This window comes from Seriola aureovittata, chromosome 17 (assembly GCF_021018895.1).
Source record: "Seriola aureovittata isolate HTS-2021-v1 ecotype China chromosome 17, ASM2101889v1, whole genome shotgun sequence".
Classification (NCBI taxonomy): domain Eukaryota; kingdom Metazoa; phylum Chordata; class Actinopteri; order Carangiformes; family Carangidae; genus Seriola; species Seriola aureovittata.
The window spans coordinates 21,807,202-21,833,403 of NC_079380.1; the positions used below are offsets into that span (position 1 = coordinate 21,807,202).

A 26,202-nucleotide genomic window follows, 5' to 3' on the forward strand; every position below is an offset into this window, starting at 1 on the left:
TAGCAAATAGCCTTTTATTTTTCTGAACACATGGTTTTAACTTTATGGTCTTTAATTACGTTAAACCTATTTGTCTTTCAAGGAAATAACATTTATAAATCAAAACTTAACTTCAACCAACTATAGATATATTTTTTAAGACTAAAGAAAAAAAAGGGAAAAAGATTGCTTAAGCCCATGGTAGTGTCCTTATATATCTTCTTTTTTTTTTAAGGCGGGGCATTTTTACTTTGACAATTAGTTTATCAAAAATTGTTAGATTCATTTTATTTTAATTTCATTTTGTGTCAGTTGACTAATTGATTAATAGACTAATCATTTCTCATTTGATATGGAAAATTTTATATAGTCTCATTTAAACATAAATCACTGTACTGACAGCTATTCTATAGCACATCTCAGGTTTCATCAATTCTTTACCTTTTATTATGATTTATTTGATCTATATTTATACTCTCCCTGCCTTATATTACAACTCTTGAGCTGCTATGTACATGCAGAACCTTCTGACACGCTCAACATTTTGAGATGTCTTCCACAAATAAACAAGAGGAAGAAATCAGTCTTTTCCATTTTATTAAGTTCCATATACATCAATATTTCTTCAGCTGTAATACAAAAAAAGAAAAAGGAATCAAGTCAAAATCTGACAAATTTTTACAAACAGGACAGGAACCTTCAAATACATGGTTTCATCCTTCTCAGTCAGTCACTACTGCAGAGCAATTCATTTACAATAGCTTATTACCATACTTTAAGTAGGTTATAGAAGTTTAACCAAGCAGACTACTGATGTCCAGATATTTAGTACAACTGTCTTTCATGCCACTTCAGACTAAACAATGAGTGGAAATGGGAGAAAAAAAGTTGTTCCACCATGATATCTGAATTTAGACACAAAACTCTTGATACATTATGCTCAGTAAAACTCAGCCGTTGTACAGTCAGTATTCAGCTTCCTATTTCTTGGACATGATGACCACAAGGATGGCCTGAGGGATTTTTAACAAGAAAAAAAAATAAAAATAAAAAGACTGCGATCAAAAAAATAAAGTACATGGAAATATGAGAGCTCCTTTAAGAGTCTTTTCTCCGAGGTAAACTTTCTTCTGAAATGCCTCAGTTGTTCACGCTCCTCAGTACAGTCCCACTGATGAAGGTCCAAAAAGGTCCCTTAGAGCTGAAATGGGCAGAGGGCAGCTCTGCCTCAACAGTTCAGTGAAAGCAGCAGTGCCGGGTGCACCAACAGTCAGAGGAGCAGATCCCAAACACAGGCTGAGGCAGAGTCCGTCACAGAGTTACAGTTCAGAAAAGCCATATTCTTGGCAAGTGCATTTTGTTTCAGCAATGTGCGATGCTTTCTAAGAGGCTGAAGAAGACTGTAGCTTGTTGTTATGAGACCTACAGAATGCGGAGAGAGGGGAAAATTGAGAGCCCTTCACATTTTTGTTTATTGTCGTGACATCTCAAGAAACAGACACGGAGAACGTGGAAGTGTAGGCAGAGGATCCTGCAGCCATGTTGGTGTAATTTTATTGGGAATGCCTTTATTACTGAAGAAATCTTCCACAACTACAAAACTGAGGTTACATTATTAAGTGAGGAACAAGATGAGGTCAAATTCCTGATTCTTCGTGGTACATTTTGGTCTTCTAAAACAATACTATCTAAAATGGTTTGCTTCATAATTATTTAAAACATCCAAACATTCAAAGTCAGATATATCTTACAACCATTGTACAAGATAAAACGTATGTACACTCAACACAACCAGCTAAGTCAAACTCCAGGTGGAGAAACATACAAAACGTCTCATAAATATCTCTCTTATAATAAAATATGCAGCTTTATATATTCTTATATATCTGGTAAGGTCATCATTCTCAACATATCCAATCCAACTCAGATGTTTAGCAGAAAATAAATACAAGTTCAGAACTAAAATGTGTTTAAAACAACCTAGATACTGTGATGGATTGTTCAAAAAGGCCAATATCCTGATCAGAACAAAGGATGTCCCTCAATTACATGATTACCACTTTTCAACATGGCTGCTATTTTGTGATTATTACCAAAAATATTGTTGTTGAAAACTTCAAATTGTGTGACATTTACATGATAAGCACATTTGGTGTTTAAGTGTGTGTTCTTGTTTTTTGTTTTTCTTTATTAATGGTTATTTTTTTAGATTTTCTGGAAACAGAACGTTCCCATGTCATTATTACTAGAAACCCCAGCATCCAGTCCAGACTCCAGCTAGACTGGCCCACTTTAAGAATCTGACAATCTGTAAGAAAGAAGAAAATGGGATGGCATAAATCAAAGGCATGCAGAAAAGGTGAACAGACACAAATGCAAGATGATACACGATACAGATGTCACACGGCACTACGGTTTGCTAAGACATCGGACATAATGTCTTAAGGGTCGTCAAGCTCTGTTGGTTTTAGTGCGGCCAGGCAACCATTAAAACCATGTGACTGTTTAAAGCCGACTCTACTCTACAAATAAAGCACATTCTACTGCCGAATACCGTCACTTCAGACATGCCAGTGCTACAAACACAACTAAAAAAAAGTGAGTGGCAGGCATAAATGCAAAAATTAAGAAAAAAAAGAATAAATGAAACTGACGTGACAGCCGATGTGGCCTGAGTCAAAAGATTACAGAACGCAAACATAAGCATGGAGAAGAAGAGAGAAACCTGGGAACCTTCAGAGTGGGAGCAGGAGCACTCAACCTTACCTGCTCGCTTTGAAACCTTTGAGCTTCTGTACAAAGAAGGCTTCCAGCACCTCGGCACACTGAAAGAAGGGCGTATCGTTGGGGTTGTAATAGCGGCAGTTGTCGAAGATTTTGGTCACGTCGGCCACGAACTCCGTCAGCTTGTGGTAATGTCGCTTTTGCAAACGGGTTTCCATGGTGGAGAAGTCTGGGAGGGACGGAGAAACGCGTCAAGTGTGAGAAGAATGTGCACAAAATATCATGAAATACACAGTATGGATTTTATCTGGATCGTTTCGTCACTCTGGGGAAATTAACAACTCGTACCTTCCACAATGGGAAGTAAAACACATTGGACATTTTCCACTGTAAGAAGCAGCCACTCGAGAACAACTGCCATCATTTGTTCTTACCCATTGGCTCCTTTATCACGCGATAATAATCAGGTGCATCGTGGGGATCCACTGGTTCAAGGAAAGGCCAGGCCATTTTGTGAGACTGTCGAAATAACAAGAAAAGATTTTTTATCATTTTAAAAAATCACGAACAAATGAAATATTACAGCTGATGGTTTGATATCGACCGTGTCGATGTATAGTTTCTATTGTTATATAATTTACTTTTTATTTGATCATTTTTAAACATAAATAAATAAACATTTGTGTCTAATGTCTACTCTTTCTCCCTCATTGAAAAATACAGAAAATAAACACAAGATGTCTCCAACCTGACTGAAAAGTTCCTCCACTGTGGATGTTCACTGCAGGTTTTCAAGGTTTCACATCACACTTGTGTGAAGCTGGACAGACACTGCATTTATATTGCAGTTGCTGTTACTGTACGCTGTTTTAACTAATGCTAATGTTGGCGCTGGAGCGATAGCGAAACATACAAATAGCTTGTTTAAACTTTTCCTCTTCATCTGATTAATGGTCTAGTGTCAAACTCAGCACTTAGATTATCCTGCACAGTGAAGCTCAAACATCCGGCTGAGGCATTAATGTTATTAATAATATCATGTGAGCAAAGACAGTCAGACATACAGAGGTGTCATACCTGTAACGAGCGTAATATTCTTTTCAACCCTTCATAGTCTTTGTCAGTGAGCGGCGTGAGGACTGTCATGGCGTCTTCTGTCGACTGACACTGCGGGCACACGTATACGTCGATGTGGTTGGCCTCGCTCTGCAGGATGCCCACACAGCGCCCGTGGTACCAGTTCTGGCAGCGGTCGCAGCCTATGTAAAACCTGCGGGCGGGCGGGGGGGGGGGGGGGGGGGGGGGGGGGGGGGGGGAATGGGATGCACCCTGGTTAGGACACCAACGAACAAGAATGAATGGGACAACGGATTCTGAGAGATCAGGTTTCCGACACCGTTTGCATGGTTAGTGGGATTAGATCTGACCACAAATTGTGAATGTGAACACTTAAAGCTGATGACGAGTTATGCATTGTGCAGCCATACTGTGATTCGTCATATGGTGTCCGGCAGATGCAGTACAGCTCCTCGTTGCTTCCTCCCTCCTGGCCACGTTTACAGTCGTTACACACAAAGTCCTCCAACTTCTTGGCCTCCTTCTCCGTGATGCCGACACACGCGCCATGAAACCAGTTGGAGCACAGGTCGCACCCTATGTAAAACCTGAGGGGGAAAAACATCATTGGGGTTTTTGTCTCATTGGAATCATGTGTGCATTACAGCGGTGCAGAGAAGAGAGAGCTTACTTGGACTCGTCGTAGGGTGTTTTGCAGATACAGTACAGTTTGGTGTCCTTCTTGTGATCCTTTGAGGTAGAAGAGAGCTTCTTCTTCTTCTTGTGTTTTGAGGAGCTGGAATCTCTGTCCTTGTCCCGGTCCCGGTCTTTGTCCCTGTCCCGATGTCTGTCCCGCTCTCGGTTTCTCTCCCTCTCTCGATCCCGGTCTCGCTCTTTATCTCTGTCTCTGTATCGGTCTCTGTCCTTGTCCCTGTCCCGTTTCTTGTCCTTGTCGTGATGCCTGTCCCTGTCTCTGTTTCTGTCTTTGTCCCTCTCTTCTTCCCTCTTGCGTTTATGGGATGAGGAAGGTGAGGTCACTGCGTGGGCACTGTGAGAGGAATGTGTGGAGTGAGCAGGATGGGAGGAGTGGGAAGATGCCGCCTTGACTGTTGCTGCAGCAGCTTGGGTGATAGCAGCTCGGGCCTTCTCTTTTTCTTTCTGTAGCCTTGCTATGTCCCGCCTCAGCTCCTCCTGAGAGGGAGACAAGACATGCAACGTTCACGTGTAGCATCCTGCTTAATGTATTTTAAACTTCGACTGACACAGATGAGTGAAGGCAGAACATGTGCTAACCTGTACTTGCAGCTGCAGCTCCTTGTCCAGCAGCGCCCTCTTCTTCAGGATCTCAGCCTTCAGCTGCTCTTTGTGCTTGTACAGCAGCGCGGTCAGCTTGGTCGCGTTCTGCTTGGAGCGTTTCTGCTCCACCACCTCCTCCTTCTTCCTCTTCTTAGCCGCCTGCTTCTCGTCCTTCTCGATCTTGTCGAGAATGAACTTCATCACCTGGTTGCACACAATCATTCTGAGGGAAGGAGGACAGAGCGGCGTTAGATACATTCATTTCAGTTCAGTCGGTGGTGCATTTATGGGATGGCTTGCACATTAGAATACATGGACTTTTATTTCTAGCTTTGATACTACGAGTACAATCATATTTGACAAAGATGCAGACCTCTGGTTCTCCTCTCTCTCCGCTGCAGCCAGAGTCTTCCTCTGTTTCAGCTGCTCTGCTGTGGCATTCTGCTTCACGACCGCCTGACAACAAAAACAACATTGCGTTAATATCTACAGAATCTAGACGCTGTGAGGAAGGAATCCTTGTGAATTGCTCTGTGTCTCACCTGTTTCTGGATGCCATCGCCGGGGCTAACAGTCTGCAGATTTTGCTCTTTGTGTTCCCTTTTAGCCTCGTGGTGTTTCTTCTTCTTTGGTTGTGGTTGTTGTTGCTGCTGCTGCTGTGGTTGTTGTTGTTGTTGCAGTTGTTGTTGTTGTTGTTGTTGCTGCTGCTGCTGCTGCATTCTCTGAAGCTGCTCCTGGACGCTCGCTGGTGCCTGTATAGTCACCATGTTCTGGATCTGGTGGGCCTGAATCTGCCCCCCTGTCTGCTGGATCTGGATAGGCAGCTGCAGTTTGATCTGCTGTGGGACTGTGCCACCCTGCTGCTGTGCCTGTGCCTGGATCTGGGCTTGGATCTGGGCTGCCACGTGGGGTGGCAGGGCTGACAGCAGCTGGACTGGCTGTTGCAGCCCGGGAACAGTGATGAGCTGATGTCTGATTGGAGACTGGACCTGAAGCTGAGGCTGCGTTTGAACTTGATTTTGGTTTTGAGGCTGGAACTGGACTTGGAGCTTAGCTTGGACTTGGGGTTGGGCTTGGACCTGAAGCTGTTGCTGTACCTGGGTCTGCTGCGGTGACTGGACTTGAAACTGGGGCTGGGTTTGGACTTGAGTTTGGACCTGGGGTTGCTGCGGGGCCTGAGGCTGAATCTGGCTCTGTTGCTGGAACTGGACCTGAACGTGGGGATGGAGTTGTGTTTGGGCCTGAGACTGAACCTGAGGCTGGGACTGAACCTGGGGCTGAGGTTGGACCTGAGGCTGTTGCTGAGCCTGGGGTTGGGTTTGCGCCTGTGTTTGAAATGAAGCTTGTACCTGGGGGTGGTACTGAGGTTGGACCCTTGACTGGAGTTGGGCGTGGGCCGGGGCCTGAACCTGGGGCAAGGTTTGGTTTTGGGACTGAAACTGAACCTGAGGTTGGATTTGAGCGAGGGGCTGCACTTGGGCTTGGGGTGCCCGCGGCTGAAACTGAACTCGGACCTGGGGGTGGATTTGGGCTTGTGCTTGGGACTGGAGATGCGCTTGAGCCTGAATGTGTGGCAGTTGCTGGACTTGGCCAAAGGGCTGGACCTGAATCTGTGCACGGATCTGGGCTTGAGGCTGGGGTTGTAATTGAGTACCGGTTTGGGGCTGGAGCTGAGGCTGGGAGGGTCTCACAGTCGTCACGACAGAAGAGACCGGTAGTCCCTTCATGTGAACCTGCACTGCTGAGACCGGCAACTGAGGCACCTGCTGCACGGACACCACAGCAGGGTGCTGGACTTGTGCTTGAGACTGAGGAGTAAGAGAAGCTTGAGGCAGAGGGGTAACAGGTGAATGTGTGGAGACAGATGCAGGGGCAGAGGCAGGTACAGTGGCCAGGACAGGAGCCTGAATGGGGGCTGCAGCCTGCTGAGCTGGTTGAACTGGAGTCTGAGCTTGAGATGCGGCTGGAGTCCAAACCTGGGGCTCAGCGGCCCTCTGCTCTGTCAGAGCTACAGAAGAAGAGGAGACGTGAAGAGATGTCATTCATTAAATTCAACCATTTTTACAGTCAAAATTCAACCACTGTATTGTAAACTGTGCACATTGTAAACTGACAGAATATAGCAGGATGGTATTGTGGTTATGGTGGGTTGTGGTGGGTCCTTTACCTGGCACTGAAGGTGTTGTAGAGGTGGCTGTGACTGGTGTGACAACTGCACTGGCCACAGCAGCATGAAGGGGAACCGGAGCCGTGGCTTGGATTTGGGTTAGAGCTTTGGCTGGGGATGGGACAGCGATATGGGTGGACACGACGGCTATGACGGGGGCAGAGACAGGAGCAAGAGCAGGGGTTGGAACTGGGACTGCAGAGGGAAGAGAGGCAGAGGCTTGCATTTGGGGTAGGTTAGTAGCGGCTGCTGTAGCTGCAGCAACTTGGGCAGTCTTGACTGAGACAGGCGCTAAAGCGGGGGCAGTAACGTGCATCTGGACAGGGGCTGAGGATAAGCCTGGGGAAGAGCTGAGGGTGTGGGCCTGGACCTGGGGTGCAACTTGTCCCGAGACAGGTAGCGACACTGCAGTTTGTGTAGGGAATGAGCCTGGGGTGAGGGTGGAGACTTGGGATTGGACCATGGCTTGGACGTCAGTTTGGTTTTGTGCAGGGGCTGCGGTGAGGACTTTCTGAGTCATAGCTGGTACTGCATTTTGTGCCAGGGCAGGCACTGATCTTGCCATGTGGGGTTGTGCGAGGATAGGAGCTGGTGAGGAGGATAAAACCTGGGTGGAGACCTGGGCTGCAGCTTGCGGCAGCGCGGGAACAGGAGCGGAGATTTGCGACTGTGCAGGGATGGGTGATGGGGTAGCAACTGAAACCTGTGACTGGGCTGCAGCTTGTGCCGGAGCGGGCACAGGGGCTGCAACTTGTGTTTGCATGGGAATCGAAGGCGGGGCGGGGGCCAAACTTGGCATTTGTGTTGGGGCAGGTAGTGGGGCTGCCATTTGTGTTTGGGCTAAGCCTGAGGGAGTCGTCTGGACCTGCGCAGCGGTTCTGGCTTGAACCGGAGCTGACATTTGGGTTTGAGGGGTCTGAGATATGGTGGGCTTTGTAGGGCTCGCAATGCTGGGTGCCGACGTTGAAGCCGCTGGGGACGGGGGCATGGGAGTGAAAAGGAAGCGCTGGACCTGGCCGTTAGGCATGGCCGCCTGCATTAACTGCTGACCAGGGCCAGGGATGACCGTTACACCCTGTGGGATGATTTGCAGCTGGCCCTGGGTCTGGCCCTGCCCCTGGATCACCACTGTCAGACCGGGGTTTCCACCCTGCAGAGATGACGACAAAAAGAAATTTAACCTTCAGCTAACAACAATATAATAATTATAACTTGGTTGTGAGAGGTAGAGTTTGTGAGTATATAAAGTACATTCAAAAACATTTTACTTTACTAATTAAAATAATTAAATATATTCCCCATATTCACAGAGGGAGAGAAAAATAATTTTGTGTATTATTGGGATGAAAAGAAGTTAAAGCGTGTCCCTCACCTGAGCGCCCTGTGTTAGCTGCATGAGCTGTGCCATAGTTAGTTTGACTTGACCCTGTTGTGGTCTGTTGGCCTGCGGGGGAGCTACAGGGGGCTGTCCAGGAGCCGTGGTGCCTGCACGAGGTGACGGTGCAGGACAAGGTGCTGCTCTCTGATTTGCCGCCGTCTGCACAGGTGTAGAACCAGGCACAGCCGTGGCTGCAGGGTGCCCGCGGCCCATCTGGGTCACGGCCTGCTGAGGTTGGCCTGGAGGGGGATGAAAAGGCAGAATTTTATTTTATTTTGTGAGCCACAAAAAGCCGACCACAGTCACTGCAGAAAGGAAATCATGAGCTGGACAGAACACCTTGTGGAGCCAACGCTGGACTTCGGACCATTGCTGCGCCCACAGAGGTAGACAGGGGAGATGACTGGCTCATCGTAGTGCCTGGCTGTGTTTGGCCTCCTGCTGTAGTGGCCTGCAAAACAAAACCAACAGTAAAATCATCCATCATCATGCTTTATATTTCCCATAGCGTCAAGTTAAGATAAAAAAGGATAGGGTGAAAAAACAAAAGACCTGTTGCTGAGTAGTTGAGCCGGAGGTGGTGGCTCTGAGGTTGATGTTGCCAGTCGTAGGATGTAGTGTGCTGTACGTCCTCAGGTTCGCAGGAGGCCCAGAGGGGAAAATGCCCAAGACTTTCTGCTGGACTACACCTGTTGATAAGAACAGTTATGTAAGCAGAGAAACAAACATGTAAGCAGAGAACATGCAGTAATGCAGTTGGTGGATGTGCTGAAGTGGCCAGGCATGCTCTGTTTGCGTGGGGCAGAGCTTTGAAAGGTCTTGTTTGTCTAAAACAAAATAAAAAATAAAAAGGTATCTGTAAAGCAATTTAAAAAAGCTCTTGCACTCAGTTCATGAACAGGAGTTTAAACATCAGAGAACGGAGAACGGACTGTACAACAGTAACAAAAAACAAAAACGCAAGCAGACCTTTGGCCATAATGCGAAAAAAGAAAAACAAAACAAACACTGGTTGCATCATCCATGCTCAACGTCAAGACTCCATCACAAGGCAGATTTCTGCCTCTCACATGACACTCTTTCATCCATTTTGGCACGTGTAAGCCCAGAACCAGCGGAAAATGGATGACACTCGTGCTCCCTACCTCCTTGAGTAGTGGGCATGTTGAGCGTGACAATCTTGCTGTTAGCGGGCAGGGGGAGTTTGGCGGCGAGGACCTGGCCAGCCACAGTCACTGGGCTGCCAGCGATCTGGAAGGTTTGCTCTGAGGCGGTGATGCCGCTGGCCACGGTGGCCACCGAGCCAGAGGAGGCTGCAAGACACACCATGCCACCTGCGGTCATGCATACCCACAAGGGCCACCACAAATGCCAGTCTACAGCTGTGGTGTCCACTGGAAGGCTCGAGTCAAACAAATGGGGCTGGTATTTCAGCGAGTTCGGATTATTGATTTGTCTTGTGTTTGAAATTTTGATGATACGCAGCCTTTTGTTTTTGCCTTTATATTTTTTTCAGGCTCAAAAAAAAATAAATCTGGTTTCAACAGGACTGAAAGTGGACACCACGAGTCACAGTCAGTTTGGCAAACCAACATAGAAGTCTGACACACACAAAAAAAAAAAAAAAAAAAAAAGAAGTTGTAAAAGGTGAAGTCCTGCCGATGACTTTTTACAAATTGATGAGGCTATCAAACGATTCAACAAAAATAAAAAATGAAAAATGAAAAAGAAAAAGGTCTTTTGTACGTCTGCTCATCTCTAACAGAATATGATGGATGAAAAGACACATGGACCGTTTTGTGTGGAGGATTTCAGATGGGCTACGGATGATCCGCACTCCTCGTCTTGCGCCTGCTTACCTGAGCTGTTGTTGGTCTGACCCTGTTTGACCCAGGAAGCGAAAGACTGGTGGAAGTTCTTGTCTTGCTGGAAGGAAACCGGAGAGCCCAGTTTGGAGGCGAGGACCATCTTGGTTCCAGATGCGACCTGACCCGTCCTCTGGCCCGTGGACGCCGGGGTGCTGGGAGTGCTGGCTGAGGTGGGGGTGGCGGTTGTTGTGGAAACGGTGGCAGTTGTACTCGGTCTCTGCTGCTCCAGACGTTTCTAAAACAAAAAGTGATATATATAAGTACATGGAGTTCGGTGACCCAAAACATGGTCTAACAAGCCAGAAACCCTGACAACAGTGCTCCCACCTGTTGAGCAGCCAGTCTGGCCTGTTTCAGCTGATTCTCCAAATGGGCCTTGACATCCTCGGCTGTCTTCAGAGCACTGCCAGTCTTGGAGGGATCTATACCCTGTGATTTCTCTCTCTCCACCCTGTAACACCAAGGAGAAAAAAAAGGGTCAATCTGATGAATCGGCGCTCCACCTCGAGAATTCAGTGTTCCTCCCCATAATGATAACGTTAGGGGGCTCGCTTGTGTGTTTCTCACCTCTCTGCAAAGGCCCTGATCTCCCACAGCTCCATCTCCTCTTCAGGCACCCATGTCTCCACAGCGATAGGCCCGGTCAGCTTGGCCGGCTCCTGCTTCTTGGGCCTTAAGGCGCTGGAGCGCAGGCCTTTCCTCTGTGGAGTGGGGGTTTCTACTCACGTGAAGGGAGAAAAACAAACGATCAATTATCCTTGTATTACGCCGGCACGACTCCTCCGGCCCTGGATCTACATCGTTTCTGAACTAGTGTTTTCTTTTACCTTTGGGAGTGTCTCTGTTTCCGAGCGGACAGATGATCTTCCTGATGCAGTATTCTGAGCGGATGCCGTAGGGCCCAACGTCTCTTCGTTTTATAATCTCTGTTGTGGTGATGTCCGTGTCTGTGGTTTCTTCGGGGAGAATCAAACACATTAGCGCATCACTCAACGGTCATGATACTACAGTAAAGTAGAAGTTGCATGTCTGAACCGAAATAGGAACGAGCAGGTTTCCCCAGAAGCGTCCAGAGAAGAAGAAGTGAAAAGACGAGCACAGGTGAAGAGGAAATGCGTGACGTATTCTCACCTTTCCGGGTCGTCCCCACAGCGGCGGAGGGTTTAACGGCCATGTCGTCCCAGCGGAGGCAGGCCCACAGCAGCCTCAGCATCAGGCTGACCCCCGCCAGCGACCTCACAGTCTGGAGACGGTACCTGAATGCGACGACAACAAACTGTATTCGTATCGTCTTTCTAATGCAAATACAATAAATACACACTTCAAAAACCATCAGCAGAGGAAAACGGCGATGAGATTCATTAAGTCATAATATTGTCAAATGGTAATTACAAGAAAAGAATTCACCTAGTTTAGTAATCTTTAAGCACTAAACCAATGTGTCACAAACCTCCATGTGATCCCAAAGGTGGGCCGAGGTGAAGGGTAGGGCCATATATCCAGGGCAGGCTTGGCGTTGTAGTTGAAGATGGGCACCTCTCTGATGCCCGCTCTCCTCGCCAGCCTCTTCAGGTCATCATTCGGCAGGACGAAGATGCTCTTCTTGCTGCTCTTGGTGACGAATTTCCGGTAGGACGGCAGGGCGGTGCCCGAGCGGGCCTTCCTGGATTTGGAGAACCTCAGAAGGCTGACTCGGCCTCTGGTGGAATACTCTTTACTAATGGTCATGGAGCTGCTTGTTGTTGAACCACAGGCGCTCGTCTTGCTGTCGGTGACTGGAAGTTTGGCCTTCTGGGAGACAACCGCCCCGGGCGCAAGGGAGCTGGACTGAGCAGTGGTGGAAGTGGTGACAGAGGAGACGGCGGTGGTCGCCGCAACGCTGCGGGATGCGCCAGTCGTTGAGGCATTTTGAGGCTCTGTGGTGGCGATTGAAGACTTCAAACCTTCGCTACTGCTGCCGTTGTCGGTGCTATTGCTATTCACGCAGGAGACGCTTGACGATGGAAGCTTAGCAGGCATCGTCCCCTCACTGTCCTCACTCTTACCGAGAGCGTCTCCTCTCTCCGCCACGTGGTTCTCCAACTTCGGGACTTTCAGCGGAGGTGGGTGACATTTGTCGGACGCATCGTTTTGCGAGAGGTCTCCGTTCATTAGAGACTTGACAGGCTCTTTGATGTCACCCTGGACTTGACTGGACGGGTCTGAATTGATGCTTGAGTCCTCCGTCGTGCTGATCGCAGTTTTCCCATTCACCTGCACCGGACCCGTCTTGTTTCGGTCGACCTCCGCGCTCTCTGTGTCGCTCTGCGCGCCGCCTTGCTCCATCTCCTCATATCCACGTTTCTTGGCGTTCTCTGGCTTCTGTGTTTTCTCTTTGCTTTCTATTGCCTCCGATATACAATTGTTTTTACTGTTGAGCTCGGCGTTCTTTAAGGATTCTCCATTCACCTCTTTATGGGCTAAGGCCTCCGCTCCACTCCCCTGCACAGCTTTCACCTCCGTCTGTTTGCTGTGGTTTGTTGCTGCGGAGTCTGTTTTATCCTCCGTCTGCTCCTCCTCAAATTCAAGCTTTTTAACCACTTGGTCGTTCACCTGTAAGCTCTCCTCCTTCTCTTCTGCTTTAACGCAGGGAGTCACAGCAGGCTGCTGTTTGCCTAACGTGGATCCTTCAGTCTTAACTCCAGAATTGGGCTTCGTGGCAGCCATTTTGGACAGCAGGGTCGCCTGTCTCATCCGCTCCAGCCTCTGTTTCTCCTCCAAGGTGAACTGCTTCACCCGGCGCTCCAAGAGCCCGTCCAGCTTGGAAGGCTTTACCTTCTTCTTATAAGCCGTCCGCAGCTGGAAGCCCTCGCTGACATTCACCACGTCATAGTAAAGGTTTGACGCGGCGGCCTCCTCCTTCTTGGGTTGTTCCACATGCTGCACCGGCTCTTCCCTCACGGGCCCCACAGAAGGCGAGGGAGGGTCTTTGTTTTCAACTTGGTCTACAACAAAAAGTCCCACAGGTCAGTGGAGGTTGGAAAACATATTTGATTTCCACAAACAGCACCAACGATAAAATCCAAAAATAAATGAGAGATAATTTAATTTCCACTATTTACCTTTCTCGTGACTTGAGGCAACAGTTTCTGGGCAGGGGTCAACCTCCATTTTTTCATCTTCTTTCTTCTCTTCCACAGTTTTCCCCTCCTCCTTCTCTGTGGGTTTTTCTTCCCCTTCGGAGTCCTGAGGTTTGCAGTCCTCCTCCTCTGATGAAGTGCTCTGCGCTGATGCAGTGACAGACGCTTGCTCCTTGTCCTCATTCGCTGCGTTCTGCTTCTCAGTTTCCGTCGACTTCTTCTGGTTATTTGTGCAAGCTGCTGCATTTTCCTTGGTCATTTTAGCTGCTATAATAATAATTAAAAAAAAAAGATTAGTATACGAGTCTAAACTGCCAGTAGCAGAAGAATATATCGATGAAAATAAAAAGCAGTACTAGTGGGAATTAATGCCAGTTCAGCCCTTACCCTCCAGTGCTTTGCGATAGTTTACGTTTGTGTTCCCGGGGAGCTTTGGAACAAAACGCGGCACGTGGGTTTTACTGACCCAGCTCCAGCCACCGTAACCAGTCACTCTGTACTCCTCTCCCTTCTGCTTCCACACCTAGATGGAAAAAAAAAAAAAAAAAAATCATGAATCTTTAAAATGAAGACAGTTATACACATTAAAATGGAGAAACAAAATCAACTGTAAAGCAGTTTGAATGCTCGAGATCAGATGTCAGGGTGAAGTTGAGAATGCATGAATAGTGTTTTTCAAATCTGAACAGTTGTGTAAATGCATTGGTTAAATGGTGAAATAGTTTAAAGTAATGGTTGAACTGCTAAAAACTTCTCAGTAAAACCTCCTTTCATTGGGAGCAGCTGCTGTTTTACCTGGTGTTTGATGGGGATGGTGTACTTCACCCAAGTGGCCTGCTGCAGCGTCTCCTCATCTTCCAGTTTTTTCTCTCGCTTTTTCACCTTCTCTTTCTCCTCCCGCTCCATGGAGGTCATGCGATGGAGCCTGAAACAAGAGAAAACACAAGAGATATAAAAAGGTACAACAAGCAGTATTGAAAGTTGGGATGCTCCAGAAATCACTGGTGTAATTAAGCCCTGGTTAGTCTTTGGAAAAGCCCGCTACATGTGTGTGTAACCAGCTGCCACACACTTCCTGCAGTGAGTTTTTCTTCTTCTTTTACCTTGTGTGTCCAAGAGAATCTTTCCAGACAGGCAGCATGACGACTGGTTTGATGGCACACTCCAGTATGGCCAAGGCCAGAGCGAATTCCCTGGCCTTGCTGCACATCTGCACTGCTTTGTTCCAGTTGGTCCTAAGAAAACCAGACACAAACTGTATCAATCAACAGGTAAAAACAATAGATCACAGAGAAACTACGTCTTCCGTAAAAGCTTAACCATATTTGAAAATGTTCATATTTTGCGAGAACCTAAACGGCTTATTTTTCTATCTTTAAAGAAACAGTTCAACATCTTGTGAAAATATGCTTATTCCCCTTCTGGCTCTCGTCTGATCTGTAAATATGTAGCTGGTTTAGCTTTGCACAAAGGCTGGAAACTGCTAGCTTTGCTCTGTCCAAGGGGGATAAAATCCAGCTAGCAGCATGCCTGAAGCTCACTAATCAATAAATTATATATTCTTGATGCTATACAAAAACTGAAGTGCAAAAAAAAAAAAAACTATGAATTGTTGTGTAGCTGCCTCTCGAACACTTCTGAACCTGAGTTGTACCTGTGCGATGCCCAGTTGGGATGCATAAACGGCCCGGGCACGTTGGTTTCCAACTGGATGATGGTGAGACGCAGGGTGGAGACGGTCAGACTCCGCGAGCCGTAGATGGAGCCGTTCCATTTGAACTCGGCTGCCGTGGTCAGGCTGAACTTGTGGGACAGGTGGCGTCTCTTGTCGTGGTCCTCGCGGTGCTGATGTTTGTTGAGGGCCAGGACGTTGGTGCTGTACTGGTTGTGGTAGACCCTGTATTTCCCCTCCTGACCCAGTTTGAACAAGCTGTTCAGATTCACAGTCAGGTCTCTTTTCAAGAAGCTGAGCCGCGAAGATTCGCCATCGGAGCGTACAGGGGACGACTGAAACACCAGAGGGAACATAAACTGTGGCTTTAATAACCAGAGGTTTCACATCTTCTGACACCCATGCTGATACAACAACTTTTGAGTACGAACCTTTTTCTACAAAACCTTTTCATCATTTCATCAAATCAATCTAATTAATGCTAATATGACAACTCTGCTTAAAGAAAACACACAACACACTGCTGGGCACAAAGCCAGTAGTGAAAGAAAATATTAAAAGGATCTGTCCCCTCTTTTCGTAAGACAGAAAAAAAGCAGTACTTTTGTTGTAGACCTAAAACAACACCGGCACTCACCTCTTTGCTGCCTCTGGGTGTTCGGTTATTCAGCTCCTGTCCTGCCGCTCTCGGCTTATCGCTCTTGACCCGTTCGTTGTACTCGTCTGTCGTCCAGAAAGCAGATACACCGTCAGCGCAACAACAAAACAGACACTTTAACTTCCACCCTCTGTGTTTTATTTACTTTCTGAGCAGCACTAGCGATGCTCTCTCGTGCTTACCTGTCCCGTCCTGGCTGGTGAAGGAGGACTGAGAGGACCGATCAGCCAGGTCAGGCGGGTCTAGTTTCCTGAGGCTCCCAGATCCAGAAACCTGGCTGCCGCCGCCGCTCGTCTCTGGCTGAGACAACGGCTGCTGGGGCTGATCTTGGGTCGGCGCCTGCGAGTCGTCAGGGTGTGCGACTTCACTGCTAGACCCTGCTTTCACATCTTCATCTAAAACAAACCAAAGAAAAATACAGTAAGAAAGCCTGAGTATAGCTGTAGATGAAAGTGTTAGAGGTGCTAAGAGTGAAATGGAAGGACATTCTTACAGGCAACATGCTGTAAGCAAAGATGGCAGCTGATATCGCACATGATATTGGCAACTGCTGTAATTAGGAAATTCTCAAAAAAAGGCTTGCTCAGTGTATGACGATGTCTTAAATCTTGGTGTCAGCATTCGACCGACAAACTGTTTTAAAAAAATAAAAATGTTTAGTGGAATATTAAGTGTTTCATCAGTCTAGCTGGGCTTATAAAACCAAACCCATCTTGGACAGGAAAAGCAACACAAATCCAAAATAAGCTGCGCACTTTGCTGCAAAGCCAAATTGAGACACCAGCTCTGCCTTTGGGTTGTAACAGGAGAGAGAGAGAGAGTCCTGCATATATATGCAGCTCTTTGTTGACAAGGTAGCAGGTGGGGCTTCCAGGCAGAGAGCCTTTTGTCTGAGCAACAGAAACCCACCCAAAGGCCCATAAATTGGAATGAGAATAAGGAGCTGGTTGTGACAGACGTGGCGCGGTGGCGGCGGCTGCCAAGGACGCCGCCTACCACAGTGCCAAAAGTGTGCTTTTCAAGACCATGACTGGAGGAGACGATATACCAGACAGGACGAGAGACGAATGCCGACATTTTGCCACCAAAGCAGCAGCTGAAGGCGACAGCTTAAGTTTGGTGCAAGAGTAGGACAAGGTGAATGGCAGAAAATGGCCTGCAACAGCTTAAGGTCTCCGTGGATCAATTACATGGAGGAGAAAATATCCTCTCACTATCTAATTAGATGTAAACTGAAGATAATGAAGAGATGCTGTGACGTTCCAAAGGATCAGGCTAATTACGGTCAATCGAGCGTTGCATAAAAGCTTAAATGTTTTGGATGAGCCGCTAAAAGAGGAGGAGCATTTAACAGCCACAGCTCTCAGTGTTTTGTCTGAAATGTTATTTATGTCTCAATAAAGGCGCGGAGATCCCCTCTCTCACAGTGTGGAGCTGATTAGAAATTCAGCTGAGGAAACATAATATATCCACTAGGGAATATGTATATACATATATGTCAGAGAGACACACTAGTCTGTTTGAAGTCATGCAAAAAACATGAGGGGAAAACAAAAAATGTTCCATAAATCAACAGCCAGCCAATGAAACAACATGAACAAATGCAAACCGAGACCCAGTTTGTGACGAGCAAAGCAGCATAAGATGCTCAGACCCGAAGGGAAACGGGCACACCGACCTGTCAGACAGAATTTGAGAAAAATATCTAAACCTTGCAAACACAGCAGAGTCATGAGGAAAAAGAAATAAACAGTCTCAATTCAAAGCACTGGAGCATCTACAATCACCTGTATATTATTGCACGTTTTCCCCCCGATGGTCTACAATGAATTAAGTTTCAGAACAAACAAATCTCTTCACGTTACGACAACATATCTGTCCTGAACCCAAGTCAGCATCCTGTTGCTCAGGGTGATAGACAGGTGTTATATGTCAAAGTCTGTGAGTGATGTAGTTTCCCCCGTTTACTGAACAAAGCAAATGAAAGGGGTGAAAAGGGCACGGCGTGGTTAGCGGAAACCAGCCGAGACAATGAGACAAATAAACACAGATGCACACGTGCAGCCCAGCGGGAGGGAATGAAGTGGGGGGGGGGGATAATGGCGGGATAGCGGAGCGGACATTAGCCAATGTTTGACTTTGAGCACCTGTCCTTTCCTGCTTTGCCACCGGAGGGGACTCCCCACTCTCCTGACTCCTAGACTGAGCAGGCTCCGCTTCCTCCTTTGATTCAAGGGATTCTGTTTTAGGCACAGCTGAGTCCTGGGAGGCTGAACCGGGGTTAGCATCAGACACGCAGCTCTCCTCTGCAGCAGGGGGAACCGAGGCTGCTGTGGTTTGACATACATACACACACAAGGCAAACAGCACTAGCTGAGTCAAAATACAGTATGTGTTATCAGCAAGTCAACATACGATGTCAGAACAGCTTTGCACATACGGTAAAACTACACCTGCTGTTACCAGTGCTGTTGGATCTGTTCAGTTAGTGACATGTAAGATAGATTTAGAGCCGGAGTTCACCTTTACCTTGGGAACTAGCCTCTTCCTTGTGTTCGGCGTCTTTGTGCTCTCTGTTGTTGAGCTGCGAGCTGGACTCGGCGGTGTCCTCCGCCGTTTTAACCGAGCCCGTTTCTGCTTCCTTCTTAGCCTCCTCTGCTCGCCTCCTTGCTTCCTGTGCCTCCCGCTTGACCTTCAAATGCTCCATGATCACGTCTACAAACAAAATCAAATGAAGCTGTTGCTCATTTACACGTTTTGTTGCTAGATCTGTCGCTAGTCTGTAAATCTAGCGACAAATGCACCAGGTTGTTGATCATGCAACTCTATCACTCACTCAGTCACAGACCTTCATGTTTACAGGGCTGGCAAAAAATAACAGGAGTGATAAACAATGATCAATTAATGAATTGTTTCAGCTCTACGAAAAACACTTAAGAGAAGCATCCTAACGAGGAAACTGGAGCGTAACGTTTTCCTATCATAAAATTCCACTTTTGAGTTTGAGACGAGCTTTGACAAGTTAATGTGACAAGTTATAAATTAAAACAAAGTAATAGTGTGAACTTGGTCTTAGATGCCAGCATATCCACAGTCTATAACTCAAGTATAAGTCAATTCAGCAAAGAAAAATACTCCCATCAGCACAGATCCAAGACATAGCAGATGTTCTTTCATAAAAGAAAAAAAATAATAAAAAAAATCTCCAAAGAATCATGTTTCATAACTACAACTCTCACTGGGAACAAAGCAGCAGTGTCCCCACCAGCTCAGATGAGGGAGAGCAAGGTGCAGGCGGCACTGTGCTGCAGCAGTGGGCTTTTAACACAGATGAAAAATACTAGCACTAACCATAAATCACTTATGATGGACTGTAATGGCCTCACAAAAACGTGGCATTTACTTCCATTTTTGGCTGCAGAATACTTATTCAGACCTCTAGCTTTTAAAAGAATGCCAGAGGCTCTTCCCCAATAAAACACATAGTACCCCCGCTGTCGTTCTTGTTAGTGGAATCGGGCTTTTTTCGGTGACATACACAGGAAAAGTAAAATCAGACAGATCTGGCAGCTTGTCACACAGAAGCGGAAACTGCTGGCGTAGTATTCAAAAGTCATCTAACTATTGTGACTCCTTGGAGAAAGGCAGACGGGGGGGAAAAACAGTTGCTAGTTGTCTGATAAAGCGTGAAGCAGGAAGAGAAGGCAGCACCTAACGTTTGTGCGTCAACTGTCATCACAGCAGAGCACTGCTGCCCGAGAGGGGGAGGACATACGGGTTTATCTGATAGACTGTAACCCTGCAGGTCAAACACAAAGATTCATACATGATGCAAACATGTTGTGGTTGTTAACAAGCAGCAACCTCCGAGGCTGAAAAATTAAAGCCAACACAGAAGGACCAAAAAACCCGACTCCAGAAGTGGGTCAGTCCCCGAAGACTTCCAGGTTAAACTTCACAGTAGAAATAAACATGTCCACAGCCTGGTACAAAAAACTGTTTTGGTCTCTACGGGTGATTTCCTCCTTCATGACAACTGTTTATATAACTCACTTAAAGTTTAAAGTTAGGCTTAAAGTTATGTATGTATAAGTGAGGGAATGCCACTTCGAGTGACAGGTGGATGAGCGTACACCTGCCACAAGCCGGCATGCACCAAAGTCTCAGCTCCACACACAACCCCCTCCTCTTTGCCAATTTCTGTATTATTAGGTTCGGCAGCAACAGATACTGGCAAGATGGCGACGGCGGGAGCGGCTCACCTATGAGCTTCAAAACCGCTCCTCAGAGACCTATAGGTGACGGTTGTTAACGGTCAGGTCAAACGTTTCCCTGTGTACTGTGTATTTCCCGGAGTACATCCTACTCACATGTACTACAGGGTTCAAATTTATCTCTATTTTGTGATGTCAAGACAAAATCAAATCTTTACCGTTGACAGCAGTGAGGTAGGCTTTATTGTTTCCACGGGCTTTGTTGGTAAGGTCCTCTGTGATGTCCATGTGAGCTTGGACTTCCTCCTTCATCTCCTCCAGAGTGGCATGCAGGTCCATCTCCCAGTACTCTTTATCCAGGCGCTCCATGAACTCCTCCAGCTGCGCCTTGGTGCTGTAGTACCAGATCTTTTTCTTCTTGTCCTCCCCGTCCTCTTCCCTGGGGAGCGAGAACAGGATAAAGCTCTTAAATAACAGAACAAGCCACGCCATTTTCTCTACCACCTCACTGCAGAGGACGGTTTACAATACGAATGAACTGAGACAATATAAACATGTTCACTGCTTGATACAAATTTAGACATGTATTCATTTATATTACCTAGTAAGATAACATGACTGGTTTTGGTAAATACCCTGTAGATTCTGTGTTTCAACTTTTATTAAAGAAACATTAGCTTCTCTTCTTTCAGTTGGATTAAATAAACTCTGCACTCTGTTGAGATGCCTAGACGAGGTAAAGAGAAGGATGTGCAAACAAGCTGAAAAAAATAATAATAATCAGTTTCCATACTAGAACTGAATTGCAACAGCAAGCTGATTCATGCATTATGATACTAGCTACTGGTATGCGAGAAGAAATGAATATAATCAGGCTCAGGATAAAACTGCGTCCAGGACGGGTTAAACAGTGACTTGTAGCAGACTGCTCATCTACTTTAAGTGTCTCATTAATATTCTGTTGGTGCACAACAGTTCAGCTCAAGAGCTGAGCGCCTGTTTCTCCCCAAATGAAAAACAATAAAAGGCTCTGTCAAATACTGTCTGACAGTAAGATGAATTCAGCTTCTCATTTATAAAGGGCTACGCTCAAAGAGAACAGAAGTCTGGGGGGGTGGGGGGTGAGGGGGCGTTCAGGAAAAGCATCACTGCCAATAAACAGATAAAGGAATCGGATTGTATGTTTCCTTTATAAACACTAGTCAAACAAATGACTGAATTCATGGAAGCATGTTGCATTCTTTCGTGCCAAACGTGTTTCCCCCTCCGTAACTTTCAGTTTCATTTTCCAGTGGTTTCCCTTTTTTTAGGCTGGAACACACACACACACACACACACACACACACACACACACACACACACACACAGCATCAAGACAGGTCTGGTAACGTGGCTGCAGTATTGTACTGGTTCACCCAGGGGACCTGTTTGTCATACTTAGGGTGAATCTGCATTTGGCTTCACAACAACACAAACTCATGAGATGATGATATTGAATAAGGCTGTTACTGAATATTTACACGGACCGGCGTGACCCAGCAAGCTGCTCCTTGTTTTTATCATCTCAGATCACGATAAGAACTTAGGTGTTTATAATCTTCTCTAGAGCATCAACATCACTATATTAATAAGAATAAAAACACAATCAGCAATTATCAGCTCGATGTTCAATTTATTTAAGTGTGTAATTAATTATTATTTTTTTAATCTGAATAAACTGAAGTAGAGCTGAACGCAACGATAGATCCAATAACAAAGGAGCAAAGTGAAGAAGTAATAAAGAATTAGGATAGCGTGATACCCGGGGGAATTTTATAACTGTTTTAAGGAGGAAGTCACAGGCCTAGTGCAAAAAGTATTTACTACTGCTCTCGATGAGAATGACCGGTGGTCAGATGAAGGGAAAGATCCCACAAACTGTGCGTCATATGAACCAACACTCGCTTCTCCTCAGTGATGTAAAGATACTGAAAACAATAATGGCTGAAAGAATCTGGACGTGTATTTATTAATAGAATAATTTCATACCTGAAAGACGGGGAATAAATAGCGTCAGACAAACCCTGAATATAATCTCAGTGGCACAAGAGAAACGACCTTCAATGCTTCTCAGCTTAGATGCTGAGGAAGCATTTGCTAAAATTCATTGGCTATATTTGGATCATACACTTGAGAAAATGGGATTTCATTTAGATTTTAGTAATCAGGTTTAAGGACTTTATTCCAGACCACTGTCATGGAAGAAAAACAGGAGCAGACGAGGACGCCCCCACCCACATTATTATTTGCAATTACTTCAGAGCTGCTACCGGAAATTCAAGAAACCTAGACTATATGGAAAGTAAGATGGAGGAGGCTGCGATAAAATAGTGTTGTAAGCGTATGATGTCACTTTATTAGTGACCTTCTAACTTCTACTCCAACACTTTTGAAATGTTTGAAGGGTTTTGGGAGAGTGTCAGGTTTTAACAATCATCTAGAGCAATGACGCTTGGTTTGGAGAATGGGCAGAGAAAAGGACTTATTATAATACACCAAATGTGAATGAATGAGCTAAATTTTGAAATAATTTAAACAGTTACAAGATAAATTTGGTTTATCCTCGAAAGATTTTTATAGAATAGAGAAATGATTTAATGTCACAGAGGGAATAAAACAAGTGACCCACTCCGACTGAATCCTTTTTAAAAAAAAGATTACGGAAGAAAAGCACAGTATGAAAATTGTGTCACAAATATATTAATGTTTGCGATCACACCTGTCAGGGAATACTCTGGATATAAAAGACAGGGGGGGAGCTGGAGATGAATGTTATTATGAAAGAAGGAAATTGAGGTATTTTATAACTTCTTTCATTTTAGCAAAGTTTGACAGAAGTAGAACAACTTGTGCTGGAGGGACTGTACACAAGTTGGAAATCACAACCACATTGTGCAAAATTGGAGTCACACTGGGAAGAGATTCGTACAGAAATACTGTGTATACTGATTTACCACTAGACCCATTGTATAGACTCATTGAGGATCCTACTTACACAATAATCCTTCTGTTTAGGAACCAGTATTTCCTCTGGTGCCGGTCATATCCAATGGGTTCCTGGCGGATGTAGGGCTTGTTCTTCTGTGCCTCCGTTACACAGTCTGTGACACCAGGCACCTTGTGTGCCACACAAATCTCACACTGCCACTCGTCCTCTGGAACCTCCTCCAGTGGTGGTTTCACACACTCCAGGTGATAGACAGCTGAACAGGTCTCACAGCACAGCAGGTCACCCAGGCGATGACACACACGGCAGTGATCGTCATACTGCATGCTGCCGTCCGACATCAGCTCCTCACGGGCGATATTGGTGGTGAGAAACTGGTCCACCAAGAACTGTAGCACCTTGATCTTACTTTCAAGAGGGCCGTAGGGATACTCATCCACTTCCTGGTATGGAAGGACATGATGGTACTCCCGGTCGCTCTCACAGTACGCCCGCAACACCTCAGGCCATGTCATGCCGTCAATAAAGTACAGAGTGGAATTGACACTGTCCTTGAGGTCAGCGGGGCCAAAGGTAGTGTTGGAGGAGTCCTCCTCCCGTAGGATGGCCTTCAAAAGGGAAATATGGGTCTCTGCTATTAAAGTGCACTGCTCCTGGCCTACCAGTGCAGCACAAAAGTCCTCAAAGCGAAAGGGGGAGAGACGCAGCACCGTGCTGAAGTTCCGTAGCACCTCGTAGATGGAGGTGGCGTTGAGCAGCTCCTCGTTAGGCACCAGGAGATCCTCGGAGGTTTTAGGAAGCTCCAGGTGAGGAATCTCCTTCTCCTCCAGGATGGGAGTGCGAGGCCGGGGAGCTCGTACTTTTTTCTTCCCTGTGAGATAAACAAAGATAGTTGTGAACAATTAGACTGCTTTGATTCATGGGCTACAGCAAAGCATAAAACTTCTAAAAATGTTATTTATAGTTGTATGAAAGGACTGAGGGTTACACTTTAAAAACAGCCACATTATCTATATCGCAGTACTGAGCTACAATACTGTGATATATGTTATTTTCAATATCGCCTATCTCTTCGTATTTAGCAATATCCATCCTTTGTGTATCCATATCTCCAACATCAGATGGTTAAGTGCTTAATTTCTGAATGTAATTGTAATTAACGTCATTTCCCCGTTCAAGGAGACAAATGTGACAGAAATGTCAGAATGTGAAAAGGATAAATTGTGTCCGGATGATGGCAAAACTTTAAAGTGTGTTACTTTGGCTGAGCCGGCTCAACACATGGCCGGTGACATTATTAGCTAACAGGGACTGTCTCATCCTCCTGCATCCAGGAAAACACTAGCTCCCCGGGCCGGCTAATGATGTAAATGTTAGTCGGACTACACCGTATAATAGTTATTTCTCGGTGTTGCACAGTAAAAAAAAAAAAAAAAAAAAAACATTAACCATCATTTTTTTTTGGAGTGATTGATTGAAGGGTTTACAGAGCTGAAAGCTTGCAAAAAAAAAATGATTAAAATGACAGGCACGCTGGCCAAGCTAAGTTAGTTAGCTAGCTCTTATCTCCTCCTCTTCATGATTACCTTCTATAAATGACAAATATTACATATACACCCAAAAGAAGTGTTGAGGAAAGCTATAAACACATAAAGTTACCGTTATCTAACACTGCATGCCTGTCTTAAGGATGACAGTGGTCAGCACGAGCTAATTTCGGTTGCTAACGTTAGCGCGCTAGCAGCTAAGTTACTGACTGAAATGCAACTGAGCGGTAATTCGAGCAGCAGGGATTAGCAGTGATCATTAAGGATAGGTATGGATTATTTGATCGGTGTGCTTTAAGACGTTTTTGACAGACGGTGATGGCGGCAAGGTAAACTGGCGGTACAGCTACGGACTCAATCCACCTGCAGTAGCATTAATGAGCGGACTGCGGCCTGTGTTCATACAGTGTGCATTCTCCATTTTGAACAATAACCTACTGCTTCCTGCACTGATTAAAAACAATCATCAGCAGCAGCATTTGGGGGTGTATTTTCCATTCCCCCTGGAGGGTATGTTGAGACACTGGGGCCACTGCCTGATCATAGTGTTTATTTACCCGGAGTGCTGGCGTGTGTGCTCTGGCTCCGAAAGCTACTCTCTGTACAGTAGCTGGCATCATCCTCCTCCTCCTCCTCCTCCTCGTCCAGCACATCATCTTCAAGGCAGTCAGAGTCCTCTTTGAGGCCCTCATCCTCTTCGGACTGAGGTTCCTCCTCAATATACTCATCCTCCTCGGATCTCAAACTGACAGCATCGTCCTCCTCCTCGCTCTCGTGGTCGTCGTACACCACTGTTTTGGACGCAGCCGTCCGCCTTCCTCCACGACCCCCTCTGCCTCCTCTGCCGCCGCCGCCGCCACCTCTACCTCTTCCCCTGCCCCGTGTTGACGTGCCGGGTCCCCCTCTCTTCTTTCTCGCCGGCTTGCTGGTCTCCCTTGTGGGGCTCTCCTCGTCCCCGCTGTCCCGCAACCTGGGCTTAAGATTCCTCCTGGGTCGCAAGCCCCGGGCCGTAGCTGGGGACGGCTCCTCGGCTTGTAGCGATTTGGGCGGCCTGCCTCTTTTCCCTCTCATGATAGGCGAAATCTGTTATTTTACAGTCACAATTTTTGCGTTTATTTAGCCTACACGGACGCGAGCGAAAGCGGTACCGCCACAAAGCTGGACCGGTGGGGATTCAGACGGTGTAGTAACCCCGTGATACCCCTGTGTCTGTCCGGGTGCGAAAGCTCAAAACGTTAGCCCGGCGTCCCGTTTGGGTTCGCCTAGAGCCGCCATTTTTCTTCTTCTCTGCCTCTCTGGCTGAACAAACAGCAGGCCCTCACCAGAGGAGTCACGTGATTAGCCGATACTACTTACTTACCCAGCTCAGTGGCAGCGATGACCGAAATTATTTTTTTTTTTTCTCACAAGTAGTTTCATGTTTACGGACTTACTTGTACTGTTTTTCTCTCAGTGGGCGGTTTCACCTTTTAATGAAAATTGTTTTAGATCCCTGTTTTTTTTTTTTGTCCCCCCCCCCCCCCCCGCGTATTGCCGCT

At 46.3% G+C, this 26,202-nt stretch overlaps 1 protein-coding gene across 5 annotated transcripts; it reads right to left on the bottom strand.

Moving 5' to 3' along the window:
- Positions 1–559: 559 nt before the first annotated feature.
- bptf (bromodomain PHD finger transcription factor) lies at positions 560–25,963 on the bottom strand. 5 transcript variants are annotated; one of them, XM_056401005.1, is made up of 32 exons: positions 25,222–25,963; positions 23,166–23,988; positions 20,350–20,570; positions 18,447–18,632; positions 18,065–18,244; positions 16,100–16,312; positions 15,897–15,982; positions 15,242–15,594; positions 14,691–14,822; positions 14,383–14,512; positions 13,975–14,110; positions 13,570–13,854; positions 11,919–13,452; positions 11,600–11,724; positions 11,296–11,424; positions 11,036–11,186; positions 10,796–10,919; positions 10,460–10,703; positions 9,746–9,913; positions 9,153–9,289; positions 8,940–9,051; positions 8,595–8,839; positions 7,223–8,372; positions 5,598–7,063; positions 5,429–5,511; positions 5,053–5,278; positions 4,451–4,950; positions 4,191–4,367; positions 3,781–3,973; positions 3,138–3,222; positions 2,746–2,932; positions 560–1,401 (listed from the first exon to the last, which is right to left on the bottom strand). In XM_056401005.1, exons 1-32 carry the CDS (start codon positions 25,733–25,735, stop codon positions 1,362–1,364), a joined length of 10,335 nt encoding a protein of 3,444 aa, XP_056256980.1. In that variant the 5' UTR covers positions 25,736–25,963; the 3' UTR covers positions 560–1,361. The 5 variants fall into 5 exon arrangements, with proteins under 5 accessions (XP_056256980.1, XP_056256979.1, XP_056256981.1 ...); XM_056401004.1 differs by having other exon boundaries at positions 18,065–18,247; XM_056401006.1 differs by having other exon boundaries at positions 560–2,287; positions 18,065–18,247.
- Positions 25,964–26,202: the final 239 nt, after the last annotated feature.

Bases quoted from the DNA above. Each gene is read 5' to 3' on its own strand.
- bptf (XM_056401004.1), bottom strand. From the start codon at position 25,735: ATGAGAGGGAAAAGAGGCAGGCCGCCCAAATCGCTACAAGCCGAGGAG. The intron at 18,633-20,349 runs GTAAAGATTTGA...TTTTGTTTGTAG, and splicing joins CTACCTCACTGCTGTCAACG to ACGTGATCATGGAGCATTTG. The intron at 8,373-8,594 runs GTGAGGGACACG...TCATCTCTGCAG, and splicing joins AGCTAACACAGGGCGCTCAG to GGTGGAAACCCCGGTCTGAC.